Consider the following 26,959-nt stretch of genomic DNA (forward strand, 5'->3'; position numbering starts at 1 on the left):
TTTTTACAGTGCAGGGAAACAACCAAAAATAAAAACCTAGCTCTCTCTGAGCTTCTAAATGCAATTCTTCAGCCCCTCTCTAAACCATAGCTGGGCAGCTAAGCTGTTTACTGGCTTCGAAACATTGTTTCTTTCCAATACTCTTCTCAAAAACTCTTTTCCACAAAACTAAGTGTCTTCCTGAGACTCTTCAGATAACTCATGCAATCATTTCCCTGGGCTCATCAGTCAGTCGATTCCATTCTTCTGGTGCAGCACATAATAGAGGCTCAGCTAGCTCTCAAAGCAGCAGAGGCCAATGTACAGTACAATCTGGGGGCCTCCACTTTCTGGCTTTAATGTTCCTGACCAGTTGTCTTCCATCAAAACGTTAGAAGTAGTGATACTGGATAAGTGTAAAGGTTTACATTGAACACATTCACATTAAAGCCTTGCTTCCTTAAATTTCAGTGTTCAGGTGTTTAAGTAGGGTAAGATAATTTTGACTAGTACATAGTCAGGTAAATGTCTGTGGGGAATGGTACTGTAGCTCCATGAAACTCAGTGTGTGGTGATTTGCAGAAAAAAGGAGATTCAAGTAGTAGATGTATTTCTCTCTCTTATTCACTCCTCTGAAACTGAGAGAAGCACTACCTGGAAGGTCTGATGGGCTTGAGTTAACTGTAGTAACAAATACAGTAGATGCACTCACAGTTCCAATACCTGCATTGTAAATTAATGGAGGAAGCCTGTCTTCACACCCTAAGGCTAGCAGAACCCATGGGCCCAAGGTTTCCTGGTAAAGCCATGACGTCCAAAATACAAGAAGGTATAGAGAAGTAGATCTTTAAAAAAAATTATTTGTTGAGAATATACTGGGTACTGGATTTTACATTACCATGTTGCACAAGATGAGAAACATTAGAAACAGAGCTTGTATTTGTTTTTTCCTCTCAGTGAAATATAATAATACTTGTATCTTTTCTCCATCTTTTTTTTTTAAATTATCACAACAGAACAATCAGTCGTTGCAATTTCAATGTTTTGCTTTGGCTGATTCTAACTCAGGGTGGGAAAGTGATGCAGTGGTGAACGTCATTGCCTCACCAGAGTTCCTGGACCTGGATTGCTATCTGCATGGAGTTTTTATCTTCTACCCATTTTTCATGGGTTCTTGCTGGGTGCCCCACAATCCAAAGACATACTTGTAGGTAAATTGGATTCTGAGACAACTGATCATGGTGTCAGTATATGTGTGTCTGTGTGTACCTTGCAATGGACTGGCATCCCGTTCAGAGTGAATTGGATGAAGTGGTTAGAAAATGGATGGATGAGTAGACTCTAACTCACAATAAGTGTGTTAATGGTCTGATGAGAGGCAGACTTTCAAATGATAAGCAATCCCAGAGCTTATCCTGAAAGCATAGGGTATAAGGAAAGACTGCAACATAGGTAGGACTGCATTGTATCACAAGATGCATATGCAGGGCCACCTTAGAGATCTCAATGAAAAAAGACAGCATGTCTTTTTAATAATGAAGAAAACCAGCGCATTTTGAGAAAGCCCAAGCTGATTATTTTTGCATTAAGTGGTATACAAATTACTTTCACCTTGATTGGCCTTGTTTGATCAAATAGAGAAAAAGACACTTCTTTGGAGTGTATTTTTTACAATACATTGTGATGCATTAACATGAGCATTTTTTTACGATAATGGAAGAGGAATCGCTGTAATGTAATGTAGCTGGTACCAGAAGCAGCACGTGAAAAGCACATTGATAGTTAATATATTTAAAGGAACAAGTAATAGGTTTATTCCATGCTGAAAAAAAGAAGAAAGAGAACACAACGTTTCGGCCGTGGAGCCTTCTTCAGGTGTGAGAGAGACAGGGCAGTAGGCAAAGGTAAAGTAGCGGGAGAACAAAGGTTGAGAGGGAGGAGGAGTGAGAGGCGGGAGCAGGGGACAGAAAGAGAGGCCAATCAAGAGGTGTGAAGTCAGAATGGGTGCAGAGAGGTGTGAAATGAAACTTCCAATGAATGGAGAAAATTTAAAAGAACAGTAATCTGTCGTTAAGGGAAGGGAGAATGTGTGATCCTAGCTGCAGAATAATTTTAGTTTCGGTGGTCTTTCTGATGTATGAGTTCGGAAAACCGTCTTTGAGAACACAGACTGAGAGATTAGAGTGGTCGTGGCCGTCAGAGGTGAAATGAGAAACAATGGGCTTGGAGAGATCTTTAATCTTCACAGCCCTGACGTGTTCTCTGAAGCGGTCTCCGAGTCTCCTTCCTGTTTCCCCAATGTAGATGGCTGGGCATTTACTGCAAGAGATACAGTAAATAAGGTTGCTGGAGGTACAAGATGCTGTCTGGGTGATCCGGAATTGTCCTGAGGGGCCTTGAATGAGTGTGGTGGTGGCTGTGTACTTGCAGGTGATACAGCGAGCTCTTTTGCAAGGGAAAGTGCCTGGTGTGGATGGTTGCTGAGGGCGGTCAAGGGAGCTGTGGACAAGGAGGTTACGCAGATTAGGTGGTCGGCGATATGAGATGAATATATTTAAATACACTGAAGAAGAGGGAGAGAAGACAAATGTTGCAGGAATGTGAGATTTTGTTTTCATTTTCTTATAGGCCTAGTACATAGTTGACTCAAATGAAATTTAATGCATGTTTGCATGAACAGAATCAGTACAGTAGTAACTGAACATTGGCCTGATTGATCTTATCAGTTATCGTGTCTTTATCTACTTGATTGTTTTTTTTTAAGCAATCTGATTAAGAAGTCACAGTTGGTTACAATGACCCTAGGCACTCACAGCATCTTTGAAACTTTAATTTTGGGAATGAGCCAACATGTCAGTCACAGAAACAAACAAATTGCAGTCCCTGAAGTATCATCGTCTTCATTAATGTCACAACTGCATAAACTAGCACATACTATTTGTAGATTCCTGTCACTTCTCTGCAATCAAACGACACAAACGTTTGTACAACCAATTCCGTCATTCAACCTTACCTTTCTAATCCTAAAACTGACACATTAGCATTTAAATGTGGCTCTTGCATGTTTGGGAATTTCTGCAAATTTGTGTCCGATCATATTTAATTTCATTTATTGTATTTGAACTATGTTTACAAAATGACCAGTGCAAAACGTCTGCACTGGGAGCTGCAAGGGTTTTAAGAAAATAATATTTATTAGATGGCACAATATTAATACAGTACATCACTGTATAAAAAGTGTTAGTTGTTAATGTGGTGACACAAAAAAAAACTAATTCACAAGAATAAGTTTATTTCCAGTGGAAACACTGGGCTGGCTTGTAAGACATGTAATACAATGAAATTCCTGGATGTTGCTAAGCCTAAACAACTGACCTTACTAAGTAATTGCTCCATATTGGTCTCTGGTTTATGAGTGTAAGAATTTCAGAAATGTTACAAATGAGACACCATTGACCTTATTCCAATGCTAATACATGCACAGTTAATCCAATCATCTCATTGAGCTGTTTCTTCAAGGATGCTGGAAAATAAGCAACAAAATGTCACATTGGTAAAGAAATAACTTCTTCTGTCCTAACCAATTCTATTCCTGATTTACACTTGCATCTTAGAGATGATTTAAGCATGAATGGCTAAAAATGCAATATGGTACATTTAAGGTCTGTAGGTTGGTTGCTACCAATCTGTGCTTTTACTCTGGATACCTTTTGATACTGTTTTTTTTTAAAGAAAAGACTTTCTTATTTAAGCCACACAAAAAAGACCCAGTTATATTACAAAATGAAGTCTTACAGTATTTCAAAGGGTGTTTCAAAGGGTGTAAAAGTGGCTTTTGGTTTTTAAGGTTTCCCAGAATACATTTCCTGAAACATTTTAACCCACTATTAATGCTTTCCAACCCTGATTCTGGGGAATCCACCATCTTCTTCTTTCTTTTCTGGCTGAACTCTCAGCTGCAACTATTAATCAAACTAACTAACTCCTGAACTAATCCACATCATTGGACCTTTTACTTTTTTTTTTAATTTTTGTCCGCTCTTGCTTACTAACGCATACTTATTCATAATAGTGTACCATTTACTTACTGCTTGCTAGTTTGTTAGTCCAAATATGTTATTGAAATCTTAAGTGGAATACAAATCGGAATAAAATGGGCACAAAGACCGAGTCCAAGAAGGCCTTTTCCTAATTTTTAAAGGACTTGAAATCATTCCCAAACAAACTCTCCTCATGTAAAGTTTCAAGCTTGAAATTGCCAAAGGTCTGTGCCTGTGTTGTCCAAAGCACATTTGGATTTTGCCAAACTCTGCCTTTTCAGAACAAATCCCTGTCCATTTTTGCCATTGGGGCTGAACATATGTTACTTCTTTGCTGGCATTTCATCTTCACCTCAGAAGCACTCCGCAGATATGGGCCATCTGAAACAGGCAGACAGTGGAACATTGATCTCCTTGAGTAATACATGAGGTTTTATTATTAAATTTCCATGACAACTGCTAGTCAGCACGTTCAAAAACAACCTCAATGGAAAGGGCCCTTGTGTTACATTATGTTGTTCACTGCAAATTCCTTTAGTTTCTCTAGATGTCTGCTAGTCTGTGAGCTTTGGTGCACATGGAAAAAAAAGTATTCCAGATTCCAACTTAAAGGATCCTGAGTTGAATAATTTTAAAATCCTGTATAAATAACCAGCTTTGAAAATATATGAATTATGTGTCTGCAACCAAACATCAGTATGAAAAATGTGATTTTTTCCCAATGTGGTCTAGAGACTAGATGTTTTATTTGATGATTATAAATTGTAATGCATGGAAGGACAGCACATACTGTATGTATTACCATGTTATGACTTATTTTGGTTGCATTTACCTCATAGTATCTTCAGTAGTAAGTTACTTGTAAAACTTCAAAGGCATACTGAAATCTCAGGTTTTGAAGAGTAAAAAGTGAAGGGAAGAAAAGTGTAGTTAAACCACTTCTTATTTAATTAAAGGTTTGGTTAAATAACTGAGTGAAAAGTGAAAAGTTACTTTACAAAAGGGCACTCCAGAACTGATGCTAAAAAATCCTATCTTGAATATAACACTGAAAGATAAGTAGACGTGACAAACATATTATCTGCTGCTTCACTTTGTTTATTTTCAGTCCTACGTTAGAGGCTTTGATGACACAGTGAAAAGCATTGATTTTCACTTCTGCGTGATACAAGTACTGATGTAAGCTACTGACAAGTGCTAGAAAGCGCATCACAGAATAAATCTGAGATCAACCTGTATTTGGGTAGCTATCATATGGGTTGTCTTTCTTTTTTTCTCTTCCTTTTGTGTTTGCATCTCAGTTTAGATGTAGACTGAAGATTAGTTCTTTGGCTTTGTGAAACATCTTGTCCATAGGTATGAAGAAATTTGGCACAAACCTGCACAGGCACAGTAAATTAACTCTTAATTATGAATTAGCTTAGTAGTTTTCACTCTGTAATTTTAATAAGCTTTTATGGTGACACGCCAAAATGAATTACATCTGATTCTGATTTTTAAAAGTTCAGTACAACTATTTTAATCCACTTAATTTGAATATTTGTGTAGAGGTGAAGAGAGATGTGAAGTCATAACCTGCAGAATCAGAAGACTTTGTGTTTGAAATGTGTGAATCAGGAGCCACTGTATGTGAAGCTCTTCCCAGCACTGAAAATATTATTTGCTGATATTAACCAGTGCTGGTCAGTGGAACAAGCTCACATTGTACATTGAAATTCTAGTCAAGTAAAGAAATTGTTTCACCTGTACTGTAATTTCAAATGTGATTTCTTGTAATACAAGTGCTGATTTTAAAATCACTTGGTGTGCTGTGACAAGTTTGAGATGCTAAACGAGTTCCACAAACCGAAAAGGTTTGGGAAGCACTGATGTAGAGAATCTACTGTCGATTGTTTTCAATGACAGTTGATTAGGGCAGGAAGGTACTATCAAAGAAAAGAGAACAAAGGGCTCTATTTATGATTTTCCGCAGAATGGGGGCTCAGTCAGTATCTGCTTCTCACTGTGAATCCCATCATTGCTTCTTTTTCACCTTTCTCTCTGCTTCCATAAGAGGAATTTTGAAAGCCCGGTAGCTTTTTTCAGGAGCTTGTATGTTGATCTTGAGGTAATACTGTTGGACGTGAAAGTGTTTATACCTTATAATACCAACAACTTATCCAATAATAACACATCACTGAATGGAGACAGGACAAACATCTGCAGTGAAACAAGTGTGTGAATAAATTGAGAATGTTTCCTTTTCTCTTTCCTTTTCTAAATATAGACTTTTGCTTGATTACCATGATACAGCATTACATTGTTAATGTTAAAAGAAAAAAAAACATTTTAAGGTTTTAGTGTTTTTCTTTTTTATGTGACCCACATATTGAACATGTTATCAGCTACTGTTTTTTAATGCATCGTCCTACAGTACATTAAACACACAAAAACTAGGTCATATCGATCATCTGACTAAATTGTAATGGGAATCCTAATTGCTTCTGTTGGCAGAGAGAAAAAACAAATGATTGGATCAGGTTTTTGATAACCAAAGACAGGAAATGTGTTTTCATGGGCACTATGGGTAATACACAGGTTTTAAAGCTTTGTGGCAAAATACAGAAATAATGATTCAACAACACAGAAATAGTGATTTCAGTACCTTAATTTGACCAAAAATATTGTTTAATTAGTTCAAAATTTGTCTTAACTCCCTAGTAATAGTAATAATTTGGGGGGATGGGAAGAGTGCTATTGAGTCGGTGTCGACTCATGATGACCCTATGGATAGTTCCCCCGTCAACATCCGTAAAATTTTCATGGCAAGATACAGAAGTACTGTAGATTGCCAAGCCTTTCTTCCTCGCGGATAGTGCTAGTGTTGTTGCCGTTGTCACGGAAACGTGATCCTCCGCCGCCAACACTACCCCATACTGCTGCTGCCCGGTATGAGTTATTAGAGAATCTTGCACCTGACATGGGACACGCATCCACTACCCTGAGATTATGAGTCTCATACTCTACCAACAGAGCTAGTCGGGGCATAGTTATAATTTTAACTAGTGTTAATTATTATAAGACCACTTGGCAGTTCTATTCTGAACTATCAGTGAGAAAATGAGTTTCATAACAAAGCATTTTTTAAAATAATTTTGTGCTGTAAATCAAGCAAAGTATGTCCCCTGAGAGGGGATAGCATTTTGATTATTTTTCATATACTTATATGTTTTTACAGGGCTTTTAATTATATGCCTGCATTTATCAAGTGGCAATGATTCTTGGTGGTGACTGATTTTGTAATTTAGTGTTTCAATACTTCAAAACCATTTTGCTCCATTCTGCCTTATTTGAAATTGCTTCTAGATAAGGCACAATAATTTCCTCACATTTTATTAATGACAACTCCTAAGAATACAATAGAAGTGTACAAAGCAAACAACAAATGAAATATTAAACCTCCATAGTCTGGGTGTTTTGGCTTAGTGTAAGTGTGCAATGAACAAAACACAGAGCATTACCTAACACTACAAGAATGAGTTAATGGGTTAGATGCTCCAGTCTTGTATATTAAATAAATAGACATCCTCATTTACATGCTTGGCTCTTTGTTTGCACAAACCTAAGCTTACATTTAGTTTTTGTCAATTTTAGTTTCTGCGTTTCATGTTTTGAAAATACTTTTTCAAGATTTCAGGTTTTGGAAAAGGTAATATCGGATTAACAGAAGGTGATTGCTTAAATGGTATCCTGACATTGTCTTGTACTGAAAATCATTTTGAATGTTGCTTGTTTCTTGTGTAAAGTGTTCCTTTACAAATAGTATCTAATACCAGGCCAGTGTCCAAGAGAGCTTTTGTGCAGGATGAAGCCTCTTATTTGATCTTCCGAAACATAGTTTTCCAAAAGGCCTTAGAGTGTTGTTGATTGAGATGATTTAGCACATTAATCTAAAGAACTGTTGTACCCATTTATAAAAATCAACACCTAAAAAAAGAATTAAAGAATCTGACTGCCCTGCCTATAGCGAAAAGCATTCTTCTTGTAACATGACTCATGGTGTATAAAAAGACTCTTATGATTTTGTCACTGGTCAGGGTTGTGAATAGCATTCAAATTCTTCATGCTGGGGGAAGGGGAAATCTGGGGACAAATAGCACTTGAATCTTTCTTGAATATGTCACCTGGGTTTCAGCCACATGCTGTACACACAGATTTTCAGTTCTGTGGGATTGCTTGTTTTTCGTCTATTATAAACTATGTCCTCTTCTAGTGTGCAATTATACTTCTTTGGCATTTGTTTCTAGCCAGTGCTTTCAAGGTGTCAGATTTATTGGGCAGGGTAATTAAATTTACCTAATTTAAGTTATATACTGTATACAGTAGGAATATCAGTTAATGGAAATTTGGTTCCGTTAATGACAGTTCTTAAATACTTGTGTTATATGAGCTCGGCAATTACACTTTGGTTTTTTATGGTTGTAACTGTCTACCAAAGTTTAATTCATAGGATGAATTGACACTTCTGTTATGCAAAAACGTTCATGTATTATGCAAAGTTTAAACATGTTTTAAAGTTGTAACCCTGACTGGAAACCAGGGGGGCTGATAAATAGAGTTTAGGCTTCCTCTGCTGTTCCCTCTTAGTTTATGTTGATGCTAAATTATAAGAAACTAGCAGATGCCACTTCCAATATACACTTTCTGAGACTAGAGGAAGGTTACAAGGGCTAACTTCATTCTCCTGACTACTGTATGTAGAGCTGCGATAACTCTAGTCCTTGAGGGCTGCTGGATTGATCTAATTTTCTCTCCACCTGGGTTTAACTGTTATTGAGTTAATAAGTCTAAATTGCTGTTTCTGTGTTTGGCATTGAGGAATTTAAGTTCCCTTTCATGTCTGCGAGACTACAGCGGTATGAGACCAGGAGTATCACTATTAGTTTTTTATTCCCAATTCAGGATGCTCAAACCCAGTTTAATCTCACTATAGATTCCACTACTAGTAGTAAAAATGTAAGTAAGATGAATCAGCAAATAAGAACACAGGAAATGTTTTATCTTCCTCATCTGGGATATCGGTTAATGCAATATTCTATTGATTTTAGAATTTCGCCCGCCGGTGTTTTGATTAATAAGATTTAATCCACATAGTAATTTACAGTACACCACACAATGTTTTGAGTCTGTTCTTCACTAATGATCTTGGGTCATTATTGGGCTTTAGATGTCTTCTTTCATCAATAACATTGAATATTTGTAATACTAGTATTTAATCCCATAATAAATGTACCTGTTCAGGACTAGGGAGATTCAGTCCCTTTACTATTAGTATAAGTAATGCCTTTGAATCCAAGGATTATACTGGTTGCTCTTTAATCTCTTTCTGGGGCATCAATGGTCTTTATCTAATATTCTAAAGTGAGGTCAAATAATGTATAATATAATTAATTACTAAAGCTTTTAATGTGTAATTAGGCTTGACTTTGGTTTCACTAAGTCAATTTGCTTTACTTCTTTCATTCATTTCATTAATTCACTTATTTCATTTCTTTGTGCTTCTGTTGTTTAGTCTGTTTGTGGTATTGTACAACACCCTGACTTTCTTAAAGGGTCATAAATACAATTTTTTTGGACAATTGTGTCACACATATACTACATTCTTTGTTTTGTGGAGGTTCAGACAGTGGCGTAGCCAGGGGAGTGGCAAGGTGGGAAAAAATTAAGACATGTCCTAAATGTTTTTTAAGAGTGTGCATGTAGCCTACAATATATTGTAAATGGTTGGTGTTGGCAAATATGTGCTATATCATTGTAAATTGTTTCCATGCAGCTAAGTGAAAGTTGCATAAGGTTTTGGTTTGTGTATCAGTTCAACATTGCCCTCAGTGTATAACAGGGGTTGCCAGTGTGAAACTGGTGCAGACAAGAATAGTAGTACACCTTTTAGTAATGCATCCTATTTTATAAGGCAAATCATATAATTTTAAAATGGCATCCCCATAGATGTCCCTGCCACCCCTCTACTGAGACACACAAAAATCCTGGCTATTCCACAGATAAACAGCAAGAATTATTTATTTTAAAAAATCATTATTGAATAGAAAATAGCTAGAACAAAACATACTGTGATTTGCATATCTGACTTTCAAATGAAGACTAACATTTCAGTCTTCTGACCTTCATTGGAGATTTCAGATTCTACCAAGAGTTTTTCCCTTCATTTTGACATTCTGTGTTTCAAGATTATACTCCAAGTCTGGTTAAAAACTGACATTATGAGACATTTGGTTTTGGAATTCTTACCTGCCGTCTACCTTGATTGCTCTTTCTCAGTGTACATCCCCATGGGGGTACTGTCTGCTCAAAAAACTCTCAAAGAACGTTGTTCTGATACTGAGGCTAACTAGCCAGGGAAAACAAAGTCCAGTCTAGAGTTATTTTAAGAAAGTTGGAAGTTTATTTCTCTCTCCCAGCTGTTTCTCTGTCATTCTCTCTGTCTCTCCATTTTTTCTCTCTCTCACTCTCTGTCCAGACCAGGATTCATTTCAAATCCCAAGTTATTTTTCACAAACTGCTTTCCCCATTATGAATCAAGGTTACTAAATTGTAAGACAGTTTGACATGGAACCAGATACAGATGAATAGATTAAAGCACTGCTAATAGAATTTATACTGAAGCATGTTTATTCAAGTTCATTTCTGAAGCCTTTGAAATAAGATCCGCGGATACCAGCTCACACTTTTGACTAATAATCTGAATAGCATAGCACACTAAAGGTCATTGTCTGTATTTGTCTAGCAGCTGTATTAAACATACTTTTGATGATAATTAAGACAGTTAACATTTTAAAAGTAGAGGAAAGAATTATGTACTGTAGTTCTAATTAAAGTGCTGACATGTCAGAATGTGAAACTTTACAAAAGCAACACAGACTGTTATTGTTATAGAGATCCCCACAATAGGAAAGAGTTACTCTGCTAACAAGCATACTGTACTCTGTGTACAAAGCTATATGACTATGGGTTATCTGTATCTGTGAAACAGAGCATATGAAAATGATTTCCTTCTCTGTTCAGGATATTACTTTTATTGTTACTAACAGAAACCATACAAGTTTATGATTCTTTGTTATAAATTAAGACTCTTTTAGATCCAGTGAATTTCTTCTAGTATGCTTACAGCATGCACTTTCTGACATTTTTCTCTAGTTATAGAAAGTCATTCATATTCTCCACTTCTTTGAGATGTCACACTGTATCCCAATTTTATTTTCTTTTTTCTCGTCAGGATTAAAACGCAGTTATACCTGTGAAGTCTGCAGCGTCACGTTGAACTCTGTAGCACAATATCATGCACATCTCCAGGGCTCCAAGCACCAGAACAAGTGAGTATAGAGGCCTTGTTTTGTGATGCAGTCAGATGCACATTTTTATCTTAAAAGAAGAAGAGTTTTACATTTTTAAACAGGCATATTCTTATGAGATAGGGTGTGACTTTGATAGCTATGTTAAATAGTAATGATAAATTATAGCAAAAGGCAAATATAAGAATCTCTTAAATACAGACCCTGTAAAAACCTTATTTTTCATGTTTTGTTAGTTTTTTCTGCCATGCTCTACAAAGAAATTAACTTTAAGGCTTTTGACTTTAGGCTGTACCACTCAAAGATATACTATAGTCCTAATTCTACCGGACAGCAAAGAATGCCTGGCAGAGCTGTCTCTGAAAGCATTTTTAAATAGCTCACATCGGAATTTAAAGGCATTTAATATCAAACTGTATTAACAATTTGTGTTTTTTGTATTTTGTTTGTGTTTTGTTGTTATTGTTGTCTGTCTGTTTTTGTTTGGTGGTGTTTTATGTATGCAATTTAAAATATATTGTTCAGGACAATTTTGCCATTTTAAGCTCTGCAAGATACAACAGCAAATGCAGGTATTAAGTGTTTTTTGGGGGACTGTTTATAGCTATTATAGCTCTGAATAGATAACCAGGCCACATACAGTAGACAGATTTTTTTTTTAAAGATTGCTCAATATTCCAAAACTATTTATTTCTCCTTGCACTACTGGCTAGAATTAAACTTCTATATAATCACATAGAATTAGTGGTAGATTTAAGATATATTTATCTCTCATTATCTTTAAACAATATAGTGTATGAGAACATAAATGTTTAATGAATAAAGAAACAATATATTTTAATGCACATATATCTAGATTTAAAATGCTTAAATGAACAGGTTCTCATTTAATAGTAAACATCTTTTCCTTTCAGTTGTAATGCAGTAATAAAGTGTTATTTGTTTTTGAAGTTCGGCAGTTTCTGGCTAGTCTTTGCTTACATTTATTATATGACAAAAAAAGGTTTACAGATCATTGCTCTGCCAGAGCTCTGTGGGGTTTATTTTACTGAAATCAGTTTAATCCAGGCAGGAATCTACATCATCAATATCATCATAGAACCATTGTGATTAAAGGCTGGTGATCAAGGTTGACGATTTAGGGTCCAACTTTTTGGTGCTGCTGTTGAGAAAGTTACATTTTCATTCTTCAGCTTTATGACCATTGAAATATGTGCAAAAACAATATATACTGTATATGCATATATGAACAAATGATATGTCAGCCATGGTATTTTGCATTTCATTTCTAGATTGCCATGAGTCCTTCAATAACTGTATGCTGATTAAGTTTCAGCATGTCAGGAATGATCTTGTCCTAAAACATGACATCTGCTTTTCCTGATTGTAATTGTAATCACTATTTAATAATCAGGTCTGCTCACCCTTACACCAGTAGGGGAGTGATAAGGACAATACAAGCGTTCCTTGAAATCATCTGCAATTGGAGCTATCTGCCACTATCTCACTATGTGGGAGCTATGTCCCACAGTGATCTGGGTAGCATTAGTTTCAATAGGAGGTATATAGAGCTAACTGAAATACAGTAAATACAGTATGGGTTACATTGACACAGTACACTGAGCACACCATGTTCAGCTGAAGCCTACCCAGAGCCAGTGGAATTGTGCACTGCAATATTGTCCACAAAAATCATAGCCCAGCCTTGCACCAGTTATGCATTTGAAACCTTGAAACCTTTACTTCTTTTTATGGTATTATTACTAGATGTTTAGTAACTCTTGCTGTTGTTTCAATCTGGAATTCTATTTGGAGTATATGAGAGAATTCAGTTGTAGATAGAATTCCATCAGTGAAATAACTTGACTGTGCTGCACTAACTGTGTTACCACTGCAGTACCACAGCACATATTTAAAGTCATCTCAGGTTGCAGCTACTGTGTTAAATGAGGTTGTTTTTGTCACTCCAATACAGAATATGTTTTCTAAAAAATACCTGTATACTACTACAACTACTACTACTACTAATAATAAGAAAAACCTAAAACGCTCCCCTTAATTGGGAAGACTATGTATAAAAAGGACTGTGATTCCTAGATGGTTCACCCAATATAGACGTAAATACCCTTGAATTAAAGCTTACATTCTGCACTTTGACTTCATAGTTATTGTTTCATTTCAAATGCAATGTGCTGGAGTACAGAGCCAAAACAACAAAAATTGTGTCACTGTCCAAATACTTACAATATGGACTGTACTGTACGTGTTCCCTGCGATGGACTGGTGTTACATTCACTGTATAGTTCCACCTTGTGCACAGTGCGTGCCTATCCACACACAGAATGAGTCTTCTTGGAAAACATTAACAGGCTTATAAAATTCCTGATAATTGGATTGTCTGGTTGACATACCATAACATATGTTACCCCATGTAAATCCCTGCATTGACAATAAATTTTGTGTGCAGTGGCTCACTTTTAACCTCGGGGCCTGCATTTGAATGAAGGCCATCAATCCTGGTGAAGGAATGGCTTTCCTGAAACAGTTCTGCGCCCCTTGTTTTACTGAAATTTACTGAAAGTAAATTCAAATATCTAACCTTTAGACAAAAATGTTTAGACAGATGAAGGAAACATTCTTTGTTCATTTTCATTTAAGAAGAGCAGAAGACATACAGTAATGTCTTTCTTGTAAATTTTCATTACATATAATGGCGATTCAGAGTATGATCCTGTTTGATACAAATTACTACATTTCCGTTAACCTGTATCTGCTGGTTAAATAACATTTCTAGGGAACTGGTTGGAAGAGCTAATAAAGAAGAGAAGGAAATGTGTTAGAAAACAGACTACTCCATATTGAAATAAATCTTGAATATAAGCAGGGAAACCAGCAAGCAGGATAGTGTGTTGACAAAAACCATATTTGCTATTGCGCTTTGCCATGGTTGGTTATATTTGCAGTAGGCTTCTATGAATTAACCTTTTGTGCATGTGGGCCACAAATCTAAATAAATAATTCAATTCAATTAGACTGCTATTCAATTAGCTGTCAAAGAAGCTGGAGAAATATAGCTTGTTTTATTGCTACTTTATCATTGACGTCACTGTACTACACCAATTACGATAAACTGACTTTTAACAACAATAGTGTAACCTTCATGTGCCTCTCTTTAGGTGATTCATATTTTATCCTTCAAGGTTAGCCTATTTTTTTAATCTATGTTTAAATGTTAAAATTACATCACACGATAAATTACCTTGTGCATGAAGCTGCACCGTTTATATTAAGTGACATTCCAGTAAATAAGGGGGAAAGTCAGTGTGGTGAGCGCAGATTCAAATTGTACCTTTACCGTACAGTTACGGGTGCTGTTACAGGCATAGTTGTACTATGTGGTTTATGCATTTGTACATTGTACAGTATTTTACTGTTTATAGGCAGCCATACTCAGCACCTTAACAAAAGGAATTAAAATAATTGAAAGCCTAACATTTTCAGATAAACATCTGAAGAGATATATTTAAGTATAGCTGCAAACTTCAATGCTACAATACTATAAGACTACAAGACTAGAAAACAATCCCATGGCACACAAAATATATTGTTGTAATTACAAATAAAGCTTGCTAAATCCATGTTGACAAGAGTTGTTACAACTGAAACTATTTTGTTAATTAATAATGGTATTAATTGATCAAAACATTTTAAGAACAAATAACAATGCTGCATTTTATTTAGGCCACCTACAGTAATTACTAAAAAGCAGTCACACATCTATAAGAAAACAAACAGGATTATCCTAAAACTAAAAGGTTACTTCTAGAGGGACACATTCATGGATAGTTTCCTATGGAAAAACTGTTTAATTTGAACACAGAGAATGTTTGACTGAGTTGTATATATCCGTGAAGCAGATGAACAGTTTCAAATCTACTTTGCTTTAGGTTCCAGTACTAGGGGGTTGTGCCTGGAAATTAAATGGAGGTACTTCTTTTAAACAGATGCTGTTGGACAGCCAGAACAAATTACCAGACCTAGGTTTGGATGCTGATGAGGTTACTGGATCAATAATCTACTGGGAAACAGATTAGAATAATGATCAAAATAGCTTCTTTTTGTCCACAATCATTCTTTTTTAACATAATGTGTTATACTTCAGTTCCAGTCAAGGAAGTCCATGTAAGAACAAAAATAAATAACATTTTAACGCACCTGTTATAAATTCAAAGGGACATACAGTACATTAGTTCTTTCTTCTTTGAATTCCAATAAACTAGTAAAACAATCTTATTTTTTATTATGCATCTTGCAGTTTTTTTTCCTTTTGTTGCCTCATGAGAATATTTACTCAATATGTTGTTCTTTCATAAAGTGCAAATAAATCTCTTAAAAACTATACATGATTCTAGGGGGTGTGATACTGTATAATTTCTGTATAAAATGAGAGAATAAAGGAAGGTTCAAACATATGACAGATGTGGTCAACATCTTACCCTAAAGGGTTCATATTCACTTACTTTCCAGGATTCCCAAATGGTTTAGTCCTATTTGATCATTTAAAATGCATTTTAGAGATTTAAACAATGTATACATGTGAACGTTTGCATTTTATGTAGTAAACAAATATCAGTTGTTCTTCTAATCTAATTATGTGGCCTTTCAGCAAAATATACAATCTCAATAAAAAAAAATAAGTGACAATGGAAGAGTACTGAGGTAACTAGATGGACTGTAGCAAAGAGGTGTTTCTTCATTTTCTGGAGTATTTGTTTCACTGCTGAATGGACTGTCACGTCAAAATCATGTTCTGTAAAACAGTATGGTCCTTTTAGAAAGAGACATAGCCTCTGAAATGGTAGGCTAATGTTTGTATTTATAAAATATTAAAATGGAACTGAGCCAAATAAGTCAATGCCTGTTTCCAACAAGTTCGTGGTATTTTGTTTTTGATTGTTCTGTTTTGCAATAAAAAAGGCAAGTCTTTTCTGTCACTCCCTCAGCTACTTGAAAACAGAGCAGTAATTCTTTTTTTTTTCTGCTGAGTATAGCAGTACAATGTAGCACATTTAAAGCAGAGACAGGTTGGCAGCTGATATTTTAAACACCGACAGAGAAATCATGGAGCAGATCCACAGTGCAGTGGCCTTAACTTTTCAAGAATGAATCAGGCTGAATGGAAGGGGATAAAACTCTTGTACTAGACTGAGGCAAGATACAATGAAGAAAAATCTAAAATACATTAACAATGAGTCCCTTTTTTTTAAAAGCATATACTGTATTCTCACTGACTTTCCTTTGAGTTTAATTTAATAGAAAGTCTGGAGCTACACTACGGTATTAAATGTATTAACTATAAATGTTTGGCCTTGCTGTAGAGATCATTTGAAAGACTTTCAGACCTTTCCATACCTGTCCAAATATGGTATTTTTTTAAAAACAATTGCAAATGAAATTCAGCAAGGTCTTACATTCTCTATAACTAAAAATATACTTGGCATGCCTGTATGGCTCTGTCTAGGTTTTTATTTTTAAGCATTCCTCATTTAAAAAGAGGAGCATTTCGGTTAAGTTGAAGATTTCACCTGACTAAACTAGGAAAAAAACTGCAATGAAGCACCACATATAAAATCAAAGCAACACCCTGCATGTGGTAGATTTTAATCCTGCAGGACCAGATGCAGATTTTCATATACAAGTTAAGTATTCATTATAAGGCTGGAAAAATACAGAATATTTCTGCTAGAATGCTCAATGTAATATGGCAGGACACTGCATTGTCATTATCAGAAAAGGGCTTCTGCCCTCCCTGTCACAGGGCCTCTGGAGAAATAGAACATTTCTCATCTTGATTCTCCGTTATTTCCAAGTCAGGCAAGGCAACAAACTCATTAACATCTCCATCACCAGCTTCCATGCATCTGTCAGCTTCTAAATGTAATTCAATGGCAGGCCTGCAGTCCAATTACCTAACTTTAATGATGGCTGCAAATTAATATATGCTAATAGAATATTCTTCTTGATTTCTGAATTACATTACACAGTCCTTAATCTTTGCAAGCATTTGAAAAGAAAATGTAATGCAAAAAATATTTATGGTATGATAAATTTCATGTTTGTATTTTCTGTATCCAAAAAGCTCTTCAGTATGAAGTGCACTAAGAAGGCTTTAGAAAAATCTGAAGTTATCCACTTTAAGACTAGTTGTATTTTGATGGGGTACAGTTAGCATTACAATGTTTTCCACTCAGTTGCTGATGCAGTTATAACCTGTTCAAATGATCAATTTATAAAATGTTTTCAGGAGAGAGGTAAGTGATTAAGCCCTGTATTTGCATTTGGTAATGCAAATATTCTGAGAATAAAATCTGCCGCACAGTGCTATCTACTCCGTGAGCCTGCTGCAGATCCATAGCTCTTCCCTCTCAATTATACAGTAAACAGTGGAAATTGCGGGAATCAGTAGATACTCTTCATGAACAGAAGCATTCTGATGGGGGTTTTTTGTTTGCTAATTAATAATATTATTAATGATTGACAAATATTAATAAATAATCTGAATCAGATATTTAGAAAGCAAACAGCAGAGCACAGCACATGGCTGAAGGCCATAAGAAAGGACAGGTCTTGGTCAAAATAAGACTTTGCACTTGTTTGGCTTCTGCACAGGTTACTTTATAAATTAAAAAGGCACAAGCTGGCTCCAGAGTGGCTCAACCAGTGAAGGCCTCTGAAAGCTGGTCCAGTCCCTGCAAAGGGTTTTGCCTTTGTATTACAGTTTGCTTTTCTCTGTGAATGTTCCAGGTTTATTTTGTCTAGCATTTTTTTACCTGACACAAATTTAAAGTGTGATTAGCTTTATTTATTATTCCCTAGTAAGTTTGTATCGTTTCAAGCAGTTTGCTGGACGACATAAATGATTGTTGTAAAGTGCAATTATTTTACTTCTGGATTTTAATACATATATTATTCAATAGAGGTATTAACTACTAAAAGGCTTGAGTCAAGTAAATAAATAAATCACAAGATGTATAGAGCTATATGTGCCTCTCAAATTCAGACGATAAACCTGTCAAGTAAGACAGCATTATTTATCTTGTTTATATTCCTAGCAGCAATTCCGGTAAGCAGACGACACATGAAACAGAATTTTCTAACAGTCTCTCTGTATTGAACTTCACAACGATGTTCCATGCCCGATCTAAAAGCTGTCTTCCTCACAAAGAGACAGACTGTACACGTAGGAAAAGAGACTTCTTTCATGTCTCCCTCTCCTTCCCCACCTGCTCCCAGCTCTTATATTGCAGAGAAGCCAGCCTATAGGGACAAACCTACAACAATCTGTCCTCTGTTACAGGAACAGGGAAAAAATGCATTACAAAGCATAACTTTGTGTGTCATTGAGCAAGACTCATAGGGCAACTTGACATTTCTATGAATGCCTCCATCATCCCCATATACATTTAATGGATGAAGGCTTCCAGTGCAGGTGTGTTTAGTTTTCTCGGAAAGCTTTCAGTGCAGTTATTGAAAGGTTAGTCTCAAAGAATATTATACTTATTTTTTTAAATGTCATTTTGTTTTCAGAAAACAAAGCTAATACAATGCAGGGAAGCTGTCAAGAAAGGAGTGATCTGGCTGATCCGCTTTGTGTTATACTGTATGTGACCTACTGAAATCAGTTTCCTCCATTTCTTTCACACTATTTTGTTGTTGAGATAGAAGTAAACATTTTCATGAAAGCTTTCAAAACCTTTCCTTTGTCCTTTCCAGTTTGAAATTTGTTTCAATTGAAGATCCACCTACATTTCAAAAGTAGTTAATAAAAAAAAATACATCTTCCTCACATCTTATGACTAGATTTGTCACCTTTACAGCAAATTCAACTATTAGAAATAGTAGTATTTGATACAGAGACATTTTAGGCATGTTCCAAAGCGCTTTGCAATAAAAAGACAAGAATGGAATAAAGATACAAAAGATCAAATTAAAGTAAAAGATTAAATTTCACAATAAACCAATAGACTGAAAAAGGTTTGATTCGAAAACTACTGTGCTGCAAGGATCTTGGTCAGAGTGTTGTATTGTCTTGGTGTATTACAATTGAATGCCCGGTTACTCACAGATAAGAGAATACACTGAATTTCAAGTAAAAGTTGTAAACATTTTTTTTTAAAAGATAGACATATGGGAATGTTCTGTTAAGTTTCTTAGGAAGTCTTATTTCCTAGGACAAGCCTGCAAGCATCTGTAAATGACATGTCCCAGAAAGGAAAATGAATAGCTGCAGATTCACAGCATAGCAAAAGACCCCTGATGTGACCACACATGAGTAATGAAAGGCATTACAAAAACAAACTATATAAAAGCATGTATGGGCTGTCACTTTCTATTGTTCTTCAACCTTACTTTACAGCTGCAACCTATTATTCATTTTGGGAGAAAATTACATTTTTATCTTGTCCCGTCACCATGTTAATCTGTCAAAACGCCATAGAGTGTACTCTTTCCCATCACGTCACTGCACAGTGATTGAGGAGCTCCCTCTAACACCAGCAGATGCTGCATGCAAATGAAGATAATTTGATGTCTCTCTCAGGAACCATTCTTTCCCTTTTTCAAATGAGCCAGCCCTACCTCTACTCAGGGGAATGTCCTAGGGATTCACAATTTACAATTAAACCAAGTAGCTATTAATCGCAAACCTTCCATCACTAAGGTGGTAAGATTTAAAATACCATTCTAGCAATTTTATCTGCTTCATGTATCTATGGCTGTTAAATACACACAAAAATGTAAATATATATTGCCAATTTAATGAATTTAGTTCATTACATGGACAATACATATATTCACATTTTTGTGTGTATTTTTAAAAATGTATCACATCATGATGTGAAGTTTATAATGGAAGCTGCTAATCACAATATCAGATTTAATTTATTTCTTGATTAAATCAACGTTAGTTTGCTTGGTTAAAGTTAAACCAGATGTATTTGTCATAGACATATGTAAGGATGAAACTTTTTGCATCTGTTCCAGGAATCAGAGAAAATTTGCATGATAGGATTCACCTTTTTTATCACACTGACCCTTAGCAGAACACTGACACCAAATGGCAGCTTCTGGTTTTACTTTAGGTGTGAGATTAACCTTTTAAGTCTTGTAGGTTCCAAAGCAACATAAATGTATATGAGAATAAATAAACTACAGCCATAACTTTTGAAAGCCTTTTCCTCCAAACAAGTAGTTTGTTAAAAATGTTTATGCATTTTAGAAAAATTAATGCTCTAAAAGGTTATTTGAAAGGGTGGTGGCCGGAGAATTTTCAGACAGTTCAGTGACAGGTAATAATAATGATAATGTTTCTTTATTAGCCCTATACAATTTCTTGCATTAGGAATGCGTCTTTTCGCATACCCCAGCTTTTTTCTCCATGGAGACACAGACACACAGACAGGGGGTCTACAGTATAGGTACTGTCTGAAAAGAGAAGATTTGAGATAGCAACAGAAATTGGGCATTTGGTGCAGGCTTGATGTTCACAGGTACAGCACTGTATTTTGTTCCGTTTCCCCAAGACAACAGGATGTACTGTTTGAGGGACGCTTTATATTCGTTACATGAGAAGAGAGAAGTGTTGGAGAGAGTGAAAGACAAGGCTACCAGGATGCAGAGTTGTGCTGAATATTTTAGTGGTAAATTGGGAAAATGACAATTTGCTATAGATGTGAAATATAGCCATAATTTTTGAGGTCTCAGTGGATAAGGATTACCCCAGACAACCTCCGACCGCAATTCTTTCAGCAGTATTTTGAGTCACCAATATTGAGACACAGAGAAATATCGGGCAGGTAAACATATCTTCCCTTATTTATACAAAAGCAGTGTCGTTAATGCTAATCTGGTTCCATCCATGCCTGAATTGTACAGACAATTTTCAATTACAGTCATCAGAAATTAACAATGTTATATTACAGTGGTATGCAGATTATAGAGTAGACATACATTGTTTTTCTTATATAAGGTTCATAGTATAATTATAACTGTCTCATTAATGCAAGACTTCAGTTCTTAGCAAACAAGAATGTTTGGCTAAATTGCCTCTTTACATTTCAAATTCTTAAAGGAATGTTAATTTAAAACATATAAAATGAGTTTACACACAGAAAAACTCAGTGATCGTTTATAACTGAAGTTTAGATCAATGCATATTCCACATGTGTGTACCAGGAAATAATCTGTAAGACTCAGTCTTACAGTAGAAATAAGTAGAAATAGTAGAAATAAATTTACTAAAATGTATTTGGTGACTGAAATGTTTAGGAAGCCCACATTAGAAAATATCTGCTACATTATTGGCATTGCACAGGGTGGCTATATAATAATTCTAATAATAATAATTGCTTACACTTATATAGCGCTTTTCTGGACACTCCACTCTAAGCGCTTTACAGGTATTGGGGACTCCCTTCCACCACCACCAATGTGCGGCATCCACCTGGTATGTGTCATGTAGTCTCAGGATACATGTTTATCATCACTACTTTAGATGTGCAGTACATTGTATTAAATAATAAAAAAGGCCTTTAAAACCACATAACCAAAATATATAATGTGCTTGTTAACAGCTTCATAAGGCAGGCACACATCATACTAATTCATTGCAATTTGTCTGAAAATGCAGTTTTTAATTATACTGTATTTTATAGTCAGTGTGACAGTCCTGTACTGTATGTCTTTATGTTTTCACAAACCAAGAAGATGGAACACTCACAAATGTTGATAACAGTGATTTTGCCATAACTTATTAATCATAACTGTCTATTAGCTTGAACATAATTCTATTAGAAGTGTCCATTCTTCAGTGCAAAACTATATAATACTTAAAATGTTTTGTGGTCTATCATTTCAATTATAGCTATGCAAATGTGTCTTTTATTCTACAATAAAATGAAGGAAGAAAACTGAAGGTAAAAATTAATAACCTTGGTTATGAATGCATAACCATTGTCAAGTGTTCTCTTTATAAAGAATATGTGTTTATGTGTTTACCTGATGGGCTTTGAATCATGCTTACAAAATGCCTGTGATGCTGGCTGATAAGTACTATGGTGCCGATGTAACTGCGCATTAATGCCAATTGCAGAAGCAACAAGGAACATTAAAACAAATATGATTTCTGGTATATATTATGCTATTTCCTATTTTGTTCTTTTGCTAGAAGTATTAACTTAAAAGCCTTTTATAAATGACGTTGCAAAATTCAAGATTTGGTCTCGGTTTTTTACTTTTTATACATGCATCTTTTTTACAAAGATTCCCAAAGCTCCAATTCAGTGTTTAAATGAACTTTGCTTCTTTCAAGTTTAAGAGAACAGGGTTTTCAGTCCCAGCTTTTTGATGTGCAGGATTGGGTATTAGTGATGGTGATGCTAATGTTACTTTGATGAACAGTGGGGGTAGGGGAAAGTGCTCCAGTTGGCAAGGTGATAGCAAATGATGTCATCCCCCAGCTTCCTGTTTGTTTTCACATCTGCAGAGTTGTTTTAATAGTGGCAGAAATCTCTAAAGCACTGAGTATAACACACAGTGACCAAGCTTAATTAAACACATTTCTTTTAACAGTAATATTTACATAATACAATAATGCTTACAATAGATATAAATGTGTCTGGAGCCCCACTGGTTTCTGTTCTGACTGTTAGTTGCCTAATTGATTTAATTATGTGCTCAACCAAAGGAATTTAACATTGAGATATCTAATATAATCAACAGGTTTAAGACCTGTGGTGAAAGAATCTCCAGTTTGTGTAATTAGGTAAGTGATTAGTTTTCCTCAACACATGCAGCACTTCTCATCCCAAAGGAGGCGAAAGCACTTTACAAATAGGATGAGACCAAGTTCTTCCACTACTGAAGGGCACCCTCTGGGCTGACACAGCAATCATTTTGCATGAGCAGTTTCTTGTACAGGATGCAAGGTAAAAGCCATTTTAAGAAAGCCTTAATTGCAATTTAGCCAGGGCATTATGTATGGAACCCCTGCAGTTGTGAATAAAAATAAATATAATTCACAGTTCAATTATTTTGAATTGACATCACCTTGCTCAAACAGATTGCCACATAATATATTGTAATAAAACTCAAAATTGCATTCGTATCACAGGATCATTATTAGTCATAATACTTTCATCCATAATTTTATAACCAAATGTGTCCTGTCTGCGTTGTGCAGTATTGTAGTTTTTGGTCCTGAATAAAATCTGCCATGCACTAAATCTAGCAGCCTTGTGATTTTCCTTTAGTGTCTCCTATCCAGATATTGAGCAGTCCCAGCAGTGTTGAGCTTCTTAAAAGCATATGATATCTGGACTGCATGATTGCCAGCTTGGAATCGAAACATCTACTGCCTGAGACCAAATTGTGATTGACAGAATCACAGTTATATACAGTACTACAGTATATTCAACCCAGCCACTGCCAGACACTGGAGAATGCTTAGTGCTTGTTTGCTACCAAGGCTGGTTTTTACTATCCACTGTGAAGTATTACACACTTTAAGTGTGAGAGTAAGAACTCTTAAGTTCAACAAAGTGCCCATGTTCTGTGTTTAAATCACTACATGAAGGTCCGTTGCTATATATTACACTTTCCCCCCAATCAAATCATCACGTCTACACAACCACTTTATGTCCTGCTTTGAAGACATGCTGCATTGTCTTTCTTAATATGAAATGTACTGTACAAAGGCATTTTAGTGAGAAGATGAGACAAAACAGGGACAAAAAACTGTAGACGGATGTAATCTTTTCCGTTTTTTATCTGCTGATTATGTTGCTCATAGCACTGTCCCTCAGTTTTTGTAGAAAGTGGTGTGGCCCGTTTTGCTGACGGAAGGCATGTAAGATAAGCATGTACAGAAGGGCAATGAATCATTTCCTCAAGATTGACGATGGTAGGAGAGGAGGGAGGCGAGTTATCCCAAAGATAATCTTTCACAGACTTCCCCTGGGGAGACACAAATTGAGATATTCATTTTACGGTCCTAATTGTAATTAGTTTGATGAGGCAGGCAGTAAAGTTAACTGTTAAAGGAAGAGGAAGAAGAAATGCAGTCTCATTTTAAGAAATGATTGTATTCCTGGACATCTCAAGAAAATATGTCTATCTGAAGTACATTTTGCCTTAGTTTAGACATCAACAATTTGCAGTCTTGCTTTCTTTCTGTCATCTATGGACTGATTCCTTTTAGATCCTGCCCTTTCAGGAACATCTGAAACATTTGAATCTTTCACTGTGATTTTTTACAAGTCCTTTTAGTACTACAAAAGCAATCTCACTGCAGAAACACTAGATACAATTCACCTTTTTCAACTGTAATTTTATAAATATATAGTAGTTTACATACATACCTAGAAAATCCTCTCTTCTAGTTTGATAGTTTGCTGAGGTGTTCATAGTAGTTGATGCAGTTGTTTTTTGTCGCACCACTGCTGTACATTTGGGACAACCGCTGGAGTGCTTAATCAGAATCAGTGCAATGGATCAGAGATTCTAAAGATACCTAAAGAGGTCCAACTATGTTAGGGTTGAGCACTCCAGAACAGCTTAAGGAAATTGATGAGAGAGTATTTGAGTTAGTGAATCTAAGATGTTAAATACTTGGCCGGTAGCGCTTAGAAAACAGTGGCCAGCCAGTATGAGGAGCCAGGAATGAGGAGCCAGGGTCAGGGCCAAAAGGCACAGGCACCCAACACCTTGTGGAATTGCAGCTGGAACCAGTAAATTTACGACAGGCATGCCCGTGACCAGGCCAAAGGATGAGCCCCTGAACAGTCAGGTCCAGCACAGGGCTCTGAGGAAATGACAGGTGAAAAAAGGGAAGAGCCCTCTTAAGTCTGGAGCTGTGCATCCACCCAGGGTGTAAAGCAAGGTTGTGGGGTCCAACCCATTGGGCCAGACAGGACACTCACATTAGGGGCAGTCACATGGAATAGGACTGAGTGAAATATCGTAGGCTCACCCAAGATCAGACCGAAGGAGCCCACTGCTGAGTTCTGGGTCTTAGGTGAAGGTGAAGTAGAAAAGAGAGACAGAAAAGAGGGGCTGGAGTGGTTTGGAAAGATGCCAATTAGTAATTTGGCAGGGGCAGCCTGAAATTGTCACTGAGACACCAGATGACCGGAGCTGCTTAGATAGAAGGTCAATAGGCTTTGGGTGTTCTCAGGAGTCAAAAGTGACTGCACAGAGTGCAGAAGAATGCGCACCTGAATGGAAGTAGTCCACAGTGAGCTCTGGGGTGTCTTGGGAAGTGAAACTGCACAAAGTGAAAGCTGAGTCAGCAGCTGGATGGAGGCAGTCTGTGGTGAGCGCTGGAATTCCAAACAAATGAAGCTGATCAGAAACAGAGTCAGATAGCGGTGAGGATGAGGCAGGCAGAGAGAGGTCTGGAGTTCCAGGCAGGATGGGGCTGCATGGAGTGAAGGACACTATAGAATCAGCCCAAGGAAAGCAGTCAGAGGATTAACTGGATTGGCGTGTACTGTTGGTGAACAGTTAATGGTGAAACTCCACTACAGGGGTGCTTCTGTACTATGTAGGGAAAGGGGGTGTTTGAATAATTGAGGCCTGATAAGTAACAGAAGAGAACTGGCCAGAAGTCAAGATCAAGTCATGTTGGAAAGCTACGGAAAACTGTCAGCCCTTGTGAGAATGCTTCAGGTTTCCCAGGGCAACAGCGGACTATGTGACACCACAGAACGGTGGTTTAACATTATTATTGTAATTGATGTAATATAAATATTAAGCACAAATCAAGGGGGGAATGGAAAAAGAACAGTTATTTGAAAACGCCTGTTGTAGCTAAATGATTATTAGGGTTAAAACATTTCCCACTCATCTCACTATTCTCTATTTAATCTTCCCACACATTTACAGATTGCTTGCTTTCACTCCTCCAACTGTAACCTGTCTTCCACATTTGCTCTCAGTTACCCATATCTCACCTTACTCACCCCTTGTCTTTTGCTTACCCCATCTCACCTCTTTATAATATTATAATTATTATTATTATTATTATTATTATTATTATTATTATTAATATTAATGATAATAATAATAATAATATTTACCAGTAGTATCTGTGGTTTCTCTCTCACACTTGAAAAATCACCACTGCCAAAATATTGAGTGCCTTTCAAGTTTCAAGTCTGCTGTTCAACATGGAATTAATTATTACTTGCTAACCACTACTTGTTAATTTAGTTATATTTGTACCAATTCTTCAAAAGTGGTATACTGTAGTTTACCAATTCTTCAAGAACCCTTTTTCATACTTACAGGTTAAAGTTTAATTCATTATTCACTTTAGATCTTATTACCATGAGTATGGAAAAACTATATTAAATTATAGCATGTTTATCTACGTTTAAACCTTTCTCAGCAATATTTTTTTGTCATGTGTTGGGATGAATAAAGTATCTTAATCTTAATTGAATTGAACAACTTCTTGAACTAATCTCCACCCCCAATTGAAGATGAGCTGACAGGCTCGTGTATACAGTAGTTGAGCTTGTGATAAGGCTAAGAGTG

The 26,959-nt window shown here is 36.1% G+C and overlaps 1 protein-coding gene across 4 annotated transcripts in view; it reads left to right on the forward strand.

Annotated features, from left to right (window-relative positions):
* Positions 1–26,959, forward strand: part of zmat4b (zinc finger, matrin-type 4b) — a 130,363-nt gene that overhangs the window by 97,146 nt on the left and 6,258 nt on the right. For all 4 annotated transcript variants that reach the window (XR_011182874.1, XM_006625361.3, XM_015345736.2 and 1 more), the window contains one exon: positions 11,290–11,386. Coding sequence is in view for 3 of the 4 variants with exons in the window: in XM_006625361.3 (XP_006625424.2) it covers positions 11,290–11,386 (97 nt within the window). In the remaining variant the exon portion in view is untranslated. The remainder of the gene's footprint in view (positions 1–11,289; positions 11,387–26,959) is intronic.

Source organism: Lepisosteus oculatus, chromosome 2 (assembly GCF_040954835.1).
Source record: "Lepisosteus oculatus isolate fLepOcu1 chromosome 2, fLepOcu1.hap2, whole genome shotgun sequence".
Taxonomy (NCBI): Eukaryota; Metazoa; Chordata; class Actinopteri; order Semionotiformes; family Lepisosteidae; genus Lepisosteus; species Lepisosteus oculatus.